Raw genomic sequence first — 14,058 nt, 5'->3', positions numbered from 1 at the left:
CGCTGATAGGCGGGAGGACTTTAGGGGCAATCAGAAGGTGAGTATATCATTATTTTTTATTTTAATTCTTTTTTTTTTTTTTTTACACAAATATGGTTCCCAGGGCCTGGAGGAGAGTCTCCTCTCCTCCACCCCGGGTACCATCTGCACATGATCCGCTTACTTCCCGCATCGTGGGCATAGCCCCATGCGGGAAGTAAGCGGATCAATGCATTCCTATGTGTGTAGAATCGCAGCGATTCTGCACAAAGAAGTTTCTACGCGTTTTTTCCTGCAGCATGTGCACAGCGGATTGCGGTTTCCATAGGTTTACATGTAACTGTAAACGCAATGGAAACTGCTGCGGACCCGCAGCATCAAAATCGCTGCGGTTCCGCGGTAAAAACCGCAACGTGTGCACATAGCCTAACTCTTTTTACGCTGAGTTCTGGTGAAGACACCTGTGTGCTGATTAATTAGCATAGTTACTAATGAAAGACAAAGTGAGAACATGTGAGCTACATACACATTAAAAACACGGGCTTTGGCTAAGTAGAAGCACATTATAGTAAACATAACATGATCAATAAAGTTGATTTAAAAAAAAAATAATAATTGTTTAGGATATTTTTGAGAAATGTAATATTTTGAACACTGTTATAATATGTAATTTTGATGCTCTGGGAAATAGTGTTTATATATTAATTTATCACAGATTAATCAATAACTTTGCTATACTGCTTTCCAGTGATATCAATATCCCTGAGCTGGTCGTATGTGTCAGAGTATACCGTAATAATAATGGTATTACACCCAAGCAAAAGGCAGCTAAACTTGTCTTTGCATCAGGGGCTTTAATAGCTGGACAGCGGAGAAATCTCCTGATGTGAGAATAACGGTTACGTTTTTTGTCTGCCTAACCAAAGTGTGCACATGCAGGGAGAACAGCTCAGTCTATTCCAGAAAAGATGCCAGATAAGCTCCATGTATCTGATCCTGCTTCTACTGCCTATAGACTTGGGCAGATTGAGTGCAGGAGAGGAACTGTTGGGCTCCTGATTGCGGTGACAGCAAGAGATACGGGGAATGCTAGCAAGAAACACTTGTAAAGTTTATATAAGTTATTGGATTACACTTATGGGTTATTAATCTATATCAACGGCCAAAAAAGAGAAGGCACCACTGCAATAAATGCACACCACAAAATTGTATAGAAAATTATTTAACCGTATATTTTATTGGTACGCCACACAATATTAAAACATAATTACAACCAGACAATCGATCCACTCAGAAAAAAAGTACATGTTATAGTGCCCAATATACACATATATGCATATAAACCAATCTCTGACCTACTGGCCCATGGGGCTATGTGGTGCAACTCTGCAAACCTAACGTGGACAATAACATGCCCATCAAGGAAAAGGGCCCCCCAAGGTAGGGAGGGAATCCTATAGGTAAGACCACAGAAGATGACCAAAGACAAAATGTGTGTGTGTGTGTATATATATATGTGTAGACAAGGCTTCCCCTGACGAAGCCCTTTCCACTAGGGTGATACGCATGGGGCCACGGTCTTCATTGTCTTTGGTCATCTTCTGTGGTCTTACCTATAGGGTCGTTCCCTACCTTGGGGACCCCTTTTCCATGATGGGCATGTTATTGTCCACGTTAGGTTTGCAGAGTTGCACCACATAGCCCCATGAGCCAGTAGGTCTGAGATTGGTTTATATGCATACATGTGTATATTGGGCACTATAACATGTACTCTTTTTTTTTTTTTCCCTGAGTGGATTGATTCTGGTTTTAATTGTTTTAATATTTTGTGTGGCCTACCAATAAAATATACTGTTAAATAATTTTCTATACAATTTTGTGGTGTGCATTTATTGCAGTGGTGCTTTCTCTTTTTTAGGCATTATTGTTTACCACTGAGCTTGCTAGTTTTCCTTTTCCTCTGGTATCTTTTGTATATAGTGGTGAGCTTGGTTTCTCTATAATTATTAATCTATATCAATGCACCATTATAACTTAATATTTGCTGCATTCATGGACAAGAATTTGCAAGTCACTTGCAATCATGAGATGTAACGTTTATATTTGTTTAATTGTGCAAATTGAAAGCATATGAAGAAATTCTAGTTCTGTGTACTTTGTCCTGCAAATACATCTGCTGTATTGTACAGCACAAAGTGCTATGGCTATTAAACAAGAAAATTATTGTGTAGAATAATTTTAAAGTATAAAAGATGTACTCGTTGCACAATAGCCATTTTATGTTTATATACTAGTACAGAGATATGTATAAGGCTGCCGTCACACTAGCAGGATTTGGTCAGTATTTTACATCAGTATCTGTAAGCCAAAACCAGGAGTGGAACAATTAGAGGAAAAGTATAAAGAAACATATGCACCACTTCTGTATTTATCACCCACTCCTGGTTTTGGCTTACAAATACTGATGTAAAATACTGACCACATACTGCTAGTGTGACGGCAGCCTAAATGAGTGTCTACTATATAATTGTCTAAGGGTCACTTCCGTCTGTCTGTCTGTCTGTCTTTCTGTCTGTCACGGATATTCATTGGTTGCGGCCTCTGTCATGGAATCCAAGTCGCTGATTGGTCGTGGCAAAACGCCCATGACCATTGCCACGACCAATCAGCGACGGGCACAGTCCAGCGGCAAAATGGCCGCTCTTGACTCCCCCGAAATCAGTGTCCGCTCCATACTCCCCTCCAGTCCGCCCTCACACAGGGTTAATGCCAACGTTACCGGAGCACGGTGTAACGTACTCCAGTTACGCAGCTTTTAACCGTACACAGGCGCCAGGACTTAAACGGCACTTCGGAAGGTGAGTATACGGTATGTTTATTTTTTATTTTACGTCACTGGGCAATATACTACGTTACTAGGCAATATACTACATGGGCTGCGCAATATACTACGTGACTGGGCAATATACTACGTGGGCTCTGCAATCAGGGCCGGCTCCAGGTTTTTGAAGGCCCCGGGCGAAAGTCTCTATGTGTTTGCAATCATTTTCAGGAAGAAACTGAGTATTATCTGACAGAATTGCAGGGGTGTCAATACTTTTGGCCACAACTGTATAACACAGCCATGTAGTATATAGCACAGCCCACGTAGTATATAACACAGCCCACGTAGTATATAGAACAGCCATGTAGTATACAGGTCCTTCTCAAAAAATTAGCATATAGTGTTAAATTTCATTATTTACCATAATGTAATGATTACAATTAAACTTTCATATATTATAGATTCATTATCCACCAACTGAAATTTGTCAGGTCTTTTATTGTTTTAATACTGATGATTTTGGCATACAACTCCTGATAACCCAAAAAACCTGTCTCAATAAATTAGCATATCAAGAAAAGGTTCTCTAAATGACCTATTACCCTAATCTTCTGAATCAACTAATTAACTCTAAACACATGCAAAAGATACCTGAGGCTTTTAAAAACTCCCTGCCTGGTTCATTACTCAAAACCCCCATCATGGGTAAGACTAGCGACCTGACAGATGTCAAGAAGGCCATTATTGACACCCTCAAGCAAGAGGGTAAGACCCAGAAAGAAATTTCTCAACAAATAGGCTGTTCCCAGAGTGCTGTATCAAGGCACCTCAATGGTAAGTCTGTTGGAAGGAAACAATGTGGCAGAAAACGCTGTACAACGAGAAGAGGTGACCGGACCCTGAGGAAGATTGTGGAGAAGGACCGATTCCAGACCTTGGGGAACCTGAGGAAGCAGTGGACTGAGTCTGGTGTGGAAAGGCGTGTGCAGGAAATGGGCTACAGGTGCCGCATTCCCCAGGTAAAGCCACTTTTGAACCATAAACAGCGGCAGAAGCGCCTGACCTGGGCTACAGAGAAGCAGCACTGGACTGTTGCTAAGTGGTCCCAAGTACTTTTTTCTGATGAAAGCAAATTTTGCATGTCATTCGGAAATCAAGGTGCCAGAGTCTGGAGGAAGACTGGGGAGAAGGAAATGCCAAAATGCCTGAAGTCCAGTGTCAAGTACCCACAGTCAGTGATGGTGTGGGGTGCCATGTCAGCTGCTGGTGTTGGTCCACTGTGTTTCATCAAGGGCAGGGTCAATGCAGCTAGCTATCAGGAGATGTTGGAGCACTTCATGCTTCCATCGGCTGAAATGCTTTATGGAGATGAAGATTTCATTTTTCAGCACGACCTGGCACCTGCTCACAGTGCCAAAACCACTGGTAAATGGTTTACTGACCATGGTATTACTGTGCTCAATTGGCCAGCCAACTCTCCTGACCTGAACCCCATAGAGAATCTGTGGGATATTGTGAAGAGAAAGTTGAGAGACGCAAGACCCAACACTCTGGATGAGCTTAAGGCCGCTATTGAAGCATCCTGGGCCTCCATAACATCTCAGCAGTGTCACAGGCTGATTGCCTCCATGCCACGCCGCATTGAAGCAGTCATTTCTGCCAAAGGATTCCCGACAAAGTATTGAGTGCATAACTGAACATTATTATTTGATGGTTTTTTTGTTTGTTATTAAAAAACACTTTTATTTGATTGGACGGGTGAAATATGCTAATTTATTGAGACAGGTTTTTTGGGTTATCAGGAGTTGTAGGCCAAAATCATCAGTATTAAAACAATAAAAGACCTGACAAATTTCAGTTGGTGGATAATGAATCTATAATATATGAAAGTTTAATTGTAATCATTACATTATGGTAAATAATGAAATTTAACACTATATGCTAATTTTTTGAGAAGGACCTGTATAGCACAGCCCACGTAGTATATAACACAGCTCACGCAGTATATAGCACAGTCACATAGTATATAACAGCCCACGTAGTATATAGCACAGCCCATGTAGCATATAACAGCCCATATAATATATAGCACAGCCACATATTATATAAATCAGCCCACGTAGTATATAGCACAGCCCACGTAGTATATAACACGGCCCATGTAGTATATAGCACAGCCCCCCCTCCCCCAAGAATGGTTCCATAGTCCAGTACTCACTGTTATAGTTACAAAAAAAACCTCCTCACCTCTCAATGTGCCCGCGCTGCTCCGTGCTCTGGTCTCGGCGGCTGCCGCTGCACTGCCTGATACACAGCGAGTGCGCGATGACATCATCACGCACCCACAGCGGCAGTGTCAGGCAGAGTGGGGAATGATGGGAGAGGGAGCGTCAGGTGACGCTCTCTCCTCCATCATTTGCTTTGAACTTTACCTGCAGACGCTGGTATAGTTCAATGCGGCGGTGGGGGAGTTGGCACTTGCGACAGGCGGGCCCACCTGCTTCACAGGGGCCCCATAGCGGCTGCGTGATGTGCCGATAGCTGAGGGCCCCTGGGGGAGCGGGGACCCTAGGCACTGGCACCTGCCTGACCCTAACGCCGGCCCTGAATGGGCCCCCCTGTCTCGCCAGGGGCCCGGCACTTGGCCGGGTGCTGACGCCGGCCCTGTGTGCAATATACTGCGTGACTGGGCAATATACTACGTTTGCTGTGCAATATACTACGTGGGCTGTGCAATATACTACGTGGGCTGTGCAATATACTACGTGGGCTGTGCAATATACTACGTGGGCTGTGCAATATACTACGTGGCTGGGCAATATACTACGTGGCTGGGCAATATACTACGTGGCTGGGCAATATACTACGTGGACATGCATATTCTAGAATACCCGATGCGTTAAAATCGGGCCACCATCTAGTAAAATAATAATCTGTGACGAATTAATATATAAACACTATTTCCCAGTGCATCAAAATTAAATGTGTTCAAAATATTACATTTCTGAAAAATAACCTAAACTGTTTTTTTTTTTTTTTTTTTAAATCCACTATTGATCATGTTATCCTTTACCATAATGTGCTTCTACTTAGCCAAAGCCTGTGTTTTTTTTTTTTTTTTTTATTTGCATGTAGCTTACATGTTCTGACTTTGTCTTTCATTAGATACTATGCTAATCAATCAGCACACCGGTGTCTTCATCTGAACTTAGCATAAAAAGAGTTACTCACCAAAATGTCAGACATCATGATTAACCCCTGACCGGAGCTTTTTTCGGTTTTGCGTTTTCATTTTTCGCTCCCCTCCTTCCCAGAGCCATAACTTTTTTTTTTTTTTGTCAATATAGCCATGTGAGGGCTTATTTTTTGTGAGACAAGTTGTGCTTTTGAATGACCCCATTGGTTTTTCCATGTCGTGTACTAGAAAACAGGAAAAAAATTCCAAGTGCGGTGAAATAGCAAAAAAAGTGCAATCCCACAGGTTTTTTGTTTGGCTTGTTTGCTAGGTTCACTAAATCCTGAGACTGACCTGCCATTATGATTCTCCATGTCAGTACGAGTTCATACATGCCAAACATGTCTAGTTTTTTTGTTTGTTTTTTATCGAAGTGGTTAAAAAAATTTCAAACTTTGCTAAAAAAAAATAATAAAAATTGCGCAATATTCCGATACCCATAGCGTTTCCATTTTTCGTTATCTGGGGTCAGGTGAGGGCTTATTTTTTGCATGCCGAGCTGATGTTTTTAATTATACCATTTTGGTGCAAATGCGTTCTTTTGCTCGCCCGTTCTTGCATTTTAATGCAATGTCACGGCAACCGAAAAAAGTAATTCTTGCGTCTTTGAATTTTTTACCGATCAGGTAAATCGCGACCTTTTTTTTGATTGATTGGGCGATTCTGAAGGCGGCGATACCAAACATGTATGTTTCATGGTTTGTGTGTTTGGTTTTTTTTTGTTTGTTTTTATTTTGAATGGGGCGAAAGGGGGGGTGATTTGAACATTTATTTTTTTTATTCTTTTTTTTTTTTTTTTTTTTTTTTTTTTTTAAACTTTTGCCCTGCTTCAATAGCCTCCATGGGAGGCTAGAAGCTGGCAAAGCCTGATCGGCTCTGCTACATGGGGGCGATCGGAGCATCGCCTTTATGTAGCAAAATTAGGGTATGCGCACACATTGCGGATTCCATTACGGATTTTTCTGCGTGGATTCTGCAGAATCCGCAGGTAAAACGCTGTGCGTTTTACCTGCGGATTCCCCACGGATTTACTGCGGATTTTGTGAAGATGTCGCCTGCTTTTTTTACTCCTGTGGATTCCTATCATGGAATAGGTGTAAAACGCTGCGGAATCCGGACTAAGAGTTGACATGCTTCGGAAAATAAACTGCTGCGTTTCTGCACGGAATTTTCCACAGCATGTGCACTGCGGATTTGGTTTTCCATAGGTTTAACATGCTACTGTACAACGCATGGAAAACTGCTCCAGTTCCGCAGCATCAAATCTGCTGCCGATCCGCACTGGATCCCCAGCCAAATCCGCAACCTGTGTACATACCCTTAGGCTATGTGCACACTTTGCGGGGTCCTCTGCGGGTTCTCCCGCAGCGGATTTGATAAATCTGCAGGGCAAAACCGCTGCGGTTATCCCTGCAGATTTGTCGCGGTTTGTTTTGCGGTTTCCGCTGCGGGTTTACTCCTATACTATTGATGCTGCATATGCAGCAATATGCAGCATCAATAGTAATGTTAAAAATAATAAAACATGGTTATATACTCACCCTCTGACGTCCCGATCTCCTCGGCGCTGCACGCGGCGGTCCGGTTCCAAAGATGCTGTGCGAGAAGGACCTTCGTGACGTCACGGTCATGTGACCGCGGCATCATCACGGTCATGTTACCGCGATGTCACCGCAGGTCCTGCTCGCACACCAACCCTGATACCGGACGGCCGCGTGCAGCACTGAGAGGTGAGTATATCATTATTTTTTATTTTAATATTTTTTTTTTTTATACAAATATGGTTCCCAGGGCCTGGAGGAGAGTCTCCTCTCCTCCACCCCGGGTACCATCTGCACATTATCCGCTTACTTTCCGCATCGTGGGCACAGCCCCATGTGGGAAGTTAGCGGTTCAATGCATTCCTATGGGTGCAGAATCGCAGCGATTCTGCACAAAAGTGACATGCTGCGGGTTGTAAACCGCTGCGTTTCTGCACGGTTTTTCCCGCAGCATGTGCACAGCGGATTGCGGTTTCCATAGGGTTTACATGTAAATGTAAACGCTATGGAAACTGCTGCGGACCCGCAGCATCAAAATCGCCGCGGATCCGCGGTAAAACCCGCATAGTGTGAACATGGCCTTACTGTATTGCTATGAGTGCCGACCACTGGGTGGTGCTCATAGCTATCTGGCATTAACAACCATAGAGGTCTACTGGAGACCTCTGGTTGTTATGCCGACACACCGATGACCCCCGATCATGTGACGGGGGTCAGCGGTGCGCGCATTTCCGACTAGATGGCCTGAAGCGCTTGTTAAATGCCGCTGTCAGTTTGACAGCGGCATTTAACTAGTTAATAGGCGCGGGTGGATCGTGATTCTGCCCACGCCGATTGCGGGCATATGTCAAAGCGGGGGTTCTGCTATCTGACGTACTATTCCATCCGATGGCAGAAAGGGGTTAAAGGTACGTAGCCACTATCAACGCTGATGCTGTTTTACCCTCTGCTGAGCACTTTTGGTGAATAATGAAAGAAGTTTGTTCACAAGTTCGTTGAGCTGGACTTCTCTAGTTTTTGATTGCTCCACGCCTTGACACAGCATTTCCTGTGCTCCGAACACCTAAGGATGTCCATTACTGTGAGCTGGACTTTTTTGTTTTTTATTAAAAATACACTGTCCTTTTGGGCAAAACAGGAAAACATCACAAAATGGTATGTCACAGTCCATACGCCTGCGGGGACACATGGTTCAGTTTAACACCAACACAAGCACTTTCCTGGTGTTACACCCAGATCACACCCTAGGGTGGAGATAATGTGGGCAAACTCCCACCAGGTATATGGTTGCCCACAAAAACCCAACCCTTAAAGAAAAATGGATCATTAACTCCTCTCAACACTTAGTGTGCTGGAGCAAAACTTCACTGAAGCCAGAGCGAAACATGTCAACTCTCCAGCACTACCTAATAAAATATATAGGAGACACAGAGACTCTACTATATACACATTAAGAGACAGGAGTCCTATGTCACTTTTCTATCACTGGCTACCATTCAATAGGGATAAGAGCATTAGGCTGGGGTCACACTTGCGTGTGCAATGCAAGAAATTTGCGCCAGTCTCTCGCATCAATACCCGGCATTTGGAACCAGAGGGTGCGGCTGCATGTATTTCTATGCAGCTGAACGCTCCAGTCCTAACCACCGCTGGCAGTGCTGGGTATTTATGCGAGAGACTTGCATTACACACGCAAGTGTGACTTTGGCTTCCCGGTAAATATTGTCTGCATTGGGCGAACCATATCGGAGGGGAAAAATAATCAAAATGGCAGACAGCCTAGGCATGATCAACTGAAACAGGTACACAAAGACGTCTACATGATTATTTCATAGTGCTGTGGTTTTCTCATCTTAAATGGGTAAAACTTGTCTTTGTGCTACAGAGTGTATATATGCGGTATTAGCTGGAATAAATGCCATCCACACTAGAACACAAAAGGGTATACATACAACCTGGGGAAAAAAATTAACATTAGTTGTTGTTAATGGTAGTAGTCACACATATAGCGAAGTGTGTGTAAGTTTGAAGAGTCAATATAAGATGCACTTACACTTATACATCATGCACTATGCGATTAGTGATCACTATCCAATAACCACCCATTTGTATATACGGTAGATAATTGACCATAGCCAGCAAATATAGTCCATCAGTCTTATAAAGTTGACGACATAGATGATATACGGTAGTTTTTACTCAACTCGAGTCGTTTTTACAAACTTTTAACTAAGGATGATGCTGTAAGGTCTTCACACGGTCTTGTGTGTTTTTTGTTTTGTTTTTTGTCTCTTGCAGCTTTTCTTTGCATGTGTCTTTGCACATACACCGTTCTGCCTGTATGTTTTATAGGTGTGACTAGCACAGATATTTCTGACAATATTTTTTCTTAGTAAAACTGCAAAGTGTTTGTAAAAACCAAGTGACTGTAATTTATTAAAAAACTAGATGGAGGCCTGATGCCATCACATCGGGAGGGCGGTAATGTCACGATGGGGGCAGGCTTTGCAGCTTTAAATTCCCCCCCCCCCCATGTGCTCACCCACCTATCCGCTTCTGTGCCCTCCTTTGACCTGTCTACCCCATGTGCTATCCACTTTGTCTGCTGTCTTTCTCCTTCCTGTGCTGTGTTCTCCCCTCATATGCATTGTTTTTGTCCCAGCGATGCTGTTGCTCTTTAAGAGTCTCATTTGCCCATTGCTGTCTTCGACATTGTGCTGCTTTCCTTTCATTGTCATTGGCGTACTTTTTAGGAGGAGCCATGTTGGCATTGATATTTGCTTTCTAAAGGGGTTTTCCCATGAAAGAAATTTCATTTTAAAAATTGTCTGTCTGACCGTGTACCGAACATACCACAGCTCCTGGGCAGGGGAGGAAGCAAAAGACAATACTGACATTACAGCAGGAGATCGCAGAGGATACATTTTGTGAGGTAAAATATTTTTTAAAAACAGTCAGTGAAATAATTTACCTGACAAAATGAATCCACTGTGATAGTGGATACGGAGCGTACACGGTCAGACACAGACCATTTTTAAAATTAACTTTCATTTGTGGGAAAACCCCTTTAATGTGACCGGCTTCTTCTGCCTGTAGATACGTTGCGCATCTGCCACGGGGATCAGCCGAATGATTCACTGCGCCTGCGTGGAATTCGCACAAGCGTAGTAAATCAGACCAACGCCATCTTTGTGCAGACAGATAGCGGCGGTTACATTACAACTGCGCAAGCGCTCCTCTTATACAAAGATGGCAGCGGTCAGTGAATCATTCGGCTGATCCCGGCGGCGGCGTGTTTGCGACGGTGTTCTGCTGGTGGTACCGCGCAAGAGGCTGCGCACGGCGTATACAGTGTGTGTACGGCGTATACAGTGTTTGTGTGTTGTGCGATGGTGTTCCGCTGGTGGTACTGCACAAGAGGCTGGTACCACCAGCAGATTCCATATTGAGACACCCATCGCTTGGGTGTCCCAATATGGAGGTCGGTGAACTTCCGCCACTTGGAATTCTGGGATCCGGACGCATCTGGATGGAACAGGATGTGAAGATATTACAAGGTAAGTATATATTAAGAAGATTTCTTCTTTCTCAAGAATGGAGGGATTTGTGCTTTCAGAGTTTACAGCTCAATGCCTAGGTGATTAGCTACCTATGCAGTCTTTCTATAGTAGCCAGTCTCTAGGCAAGGAGTGCAGTGCTTACAAATTTGTTGCTATAGAGCTTGCAAGTGCTGCTATGAATGTGGGTGGATGCGGCTAGTTTACCTGTCCCTGCGTTCCTCAAACTGCTTCGGTGTGGAGCATCGGAGACCACTTAGTTCAAACTTTCAATCATCAAACGCACAGCCCATCTACTTGCAGGTGAAAGGTGCTTGCCTGATGCTAGAAGATGGAAGGTTGTACAACGTACAAGTAAGGCTATGTGCATGAGGCCTTACACTTCGAAAAAATAATTGATTTGAAGAGGATTTTAACAATGTTAAAACATGATTTTAATTCTTTTTTCTTTCTCCCCCAGTGTTGGTGGCGTATTGAAGAAAGCCCTTGGTGGCGTGTCTATGACGTTATCTTCTAGCCTATCACTGGGAGTGTTCTTCCTGCAGTTTCTAGAATGGTGGTACTCTGCCGAAAACCAGGAGACCGTTAAGTCTCTGACTGCATTGCCCGCGCCCTCGGCTCCTGTTCATTTTGACCTGGAAACGTATTCTCCTCTCCTGCCGAAATTAAAGACCGTTTGCCCACTTTGTCGTAAAGTAAGAGTTAACGATACAGCTCTTGGCACCTCGGGATATGTTTTCTGCTACCGGTGTGCTTATTACTATGTGAAAAATCACCAGCGCTGTCCAGTGAGCGGCTATCCAACCGAGCTTCAGCATCTAATACGGCTCTACACACCCGATGGTTAGACTAGGATCGGATAAAACACTGACTTTGGAAGCCACGTAGACCTCTCCACAAGACAATCTGACTTTTTTAAGTAGCCTGGCAATAGAAACTTCCAAAGACGCCAATAGAGAATATCCAGCATATTCACCAGTAGTAGCGAGTTCTAGGCACATAAACTACTTCTGGGATTTGCCCGGTTCTGTTAGACGGAGGTCTGACCTACAGCAAGAATCTACAAAGACGGCATGGGAATTCCAGTATTGTGTAAAATGTAATTAAAACTAATTTTTCTGATTTCTGTGCAGAAACCTAATGAGCTATTTAACATGTTCATTATTAGAATCTAGATGCAGATCTTCTGTTGAAGGGATTGACATAATAATTTATTTACAGTGAATCCATTTGTATGGTTTTACTTCTTACCAACAATATATTTAACAGTAGAATGTGAAACAAAAGCAATGTAGATGAATAATATTGCACAAATTAGAACGTTTTACCAATTGTCTCTAGAACGTACAATCACTGTTATTAATGGGAAAGCTGAGTATTTACCTTGCAAATAGCATTTTTTATATATATTTAGCTGTGCAATAGTGTGACTTACAAAGACAATATTTTCACCGACACTGTAGACTGTGATAAATTCTGGCCCCATTCTAAAAGGAGCCACGGTTTGTTCAAATATGTTTTAAAGGGAACACGTCATCAAGATAGTAGATTCCCCTACCTAAAAGGGGGTGTGTGTATATAGACCCTTTGATGCTTATTAAAGCTATACCTTGTTTCAAAACTGTAAAAAAAAAATTCCAGATCACAAGTGCAGGGGGCCTCACATCACTTCCAGGTCCGCTGCCTCTCCCTATTTCCCTGCCCGCCACCTCATTAGGAGCTTACTGGGCATGCGCTGCTCCTTCTAAAATCTCAGGCAGTGTGGAGCAGGTCACGGAGAGCTAGAAATGCAGTGCCCACCTCTGTATATTGATGAAAACTTCAAGGCTAGATCTCTATTCATAAAATGAGATTGTCAGCTCACCTCTTCCTCTGGTTAATGTCCTCCAGGCTGCACGGTTCCACTGGGTGAAAGTTGATGTGCATCAAATAGTTAACATCCAGCGCCTCTTTGGACGAATGATCCCAGGAAATCCCAAGGTTTCTTAAAACATCTACAGTATTTATTTCTTCATATTAAAAATGGGTAAAACTGCCTGACCTTTTTGTTACCCGTTTTTAATCTGAAGAAATAGATGTTTTAAGAAACCTTGGATTTCCTGGGACCATTTGTCCAAAGAGGGACTGGATGTTAACTATTTGATGCAGATCTCTTTTCACTTTCCAAATGAAATGCTAGAAGCAAGGTATGGATGTTCTCATTTATTCAAGGGGTCTAATATCCTGATAACAGGTTCCCTTTCGCGTAATCTAGAACTTTTAACATTTACATAAAGTGATGTGAAGACAAGGTGTAAATAGTTAGCGGATCATGCCTGTCATGATGCAGGTTTCAGCAGAAAGCGCTTGCCGGTGAAGGTAAGAGGTCATAAACGTTTCAGAACTAATCCCCTGTGGTAACTAAGGATTAGGTATGAGGACGCACAATATACCTGTCCCTTCTTTACCTTAACCCCAGTGTGCTGTTGGGGTAAAAATCAGAATTCTCTGAATCTCCCCAAATAAGTGTAGGCTCCATTCAATGGATTACTATCATGTTTAAAGCTTGGAATACTAGACCATGAGAAATTAAGCAAATTTTCAATTTACTTATTTCTCCCTGTGTCCATTTTTCTTCCTATCCCTGATCTTCTGTTCATTGTTTACTGCTTCCTGCTAAGAATACTGGCTCCTGCTAGGCAGGAAGTGCAGTGCTTACAAGCTCTTCTATAGAACTTGCAAGCGGTGCTTTGAAACTGGATTGCTGGAGCGCATGCTTAGCTCCTGATTCCGATTGGCTTCAGTGTTAATGTGCCCCTGTGGTGCTGCAGGGGCAAAGCGCCCTCTGCTTGCAGCATCGATGAGTGCTGGCCTGATCTATCAATCAGGAAAGCTGAAAAGTTGGGCAACAGTATGCTACTGAAGATTGGATTATGAGACCAC

The 14,058-nt window shown here is 43.1% G+C and overlaps 1 protein-coding gene across 1 annotated transcript in view; it reads left to right on the top strand.

Moving 5' to 3' along the window:
• Positions 1-12,361, top strand: part of PEX12 (peroxisomal biogenesis factor 12) — a 40,913-nt gene extending 28,552 nt beyond the window's left edge. The window contains exon 4 of the mRNA XM_077296261.1: positions 11,597-12,361. Coding sequence (XP_077152376.1) covers positions 11,597-11,984 — 388 coding nt within the window. The 3' untranslated portion in view covers positions 11,985-12,361. The remainder of the gene's footprint in view (positions 1-11,596) is intronic.
• The last annotated feature ends 1,697 nt before the right edge of the window (positions 12,362-14,058 follow it).

This window comes from Ranitomeya variabilis, chromosome 3 (assembly GCF_051348905.1).
Source record: "Ranitomeya variabilis isolate aRanVar5 chromosome 3, aRanVar5.hap1, whole genome shotgun sequence".
Lineage (NCBI taxonomy): Eukaryota > Metazoa > Chordata > Amphibia > Anura > Dendrobatidae > Ranitomeya > Ranitomeya variabilis.
The sequence above is the reverse complement of the archived record's forward strand: the minus strand, read 5'-3'. Positions and strand labels throughout refer to the sequence as shown.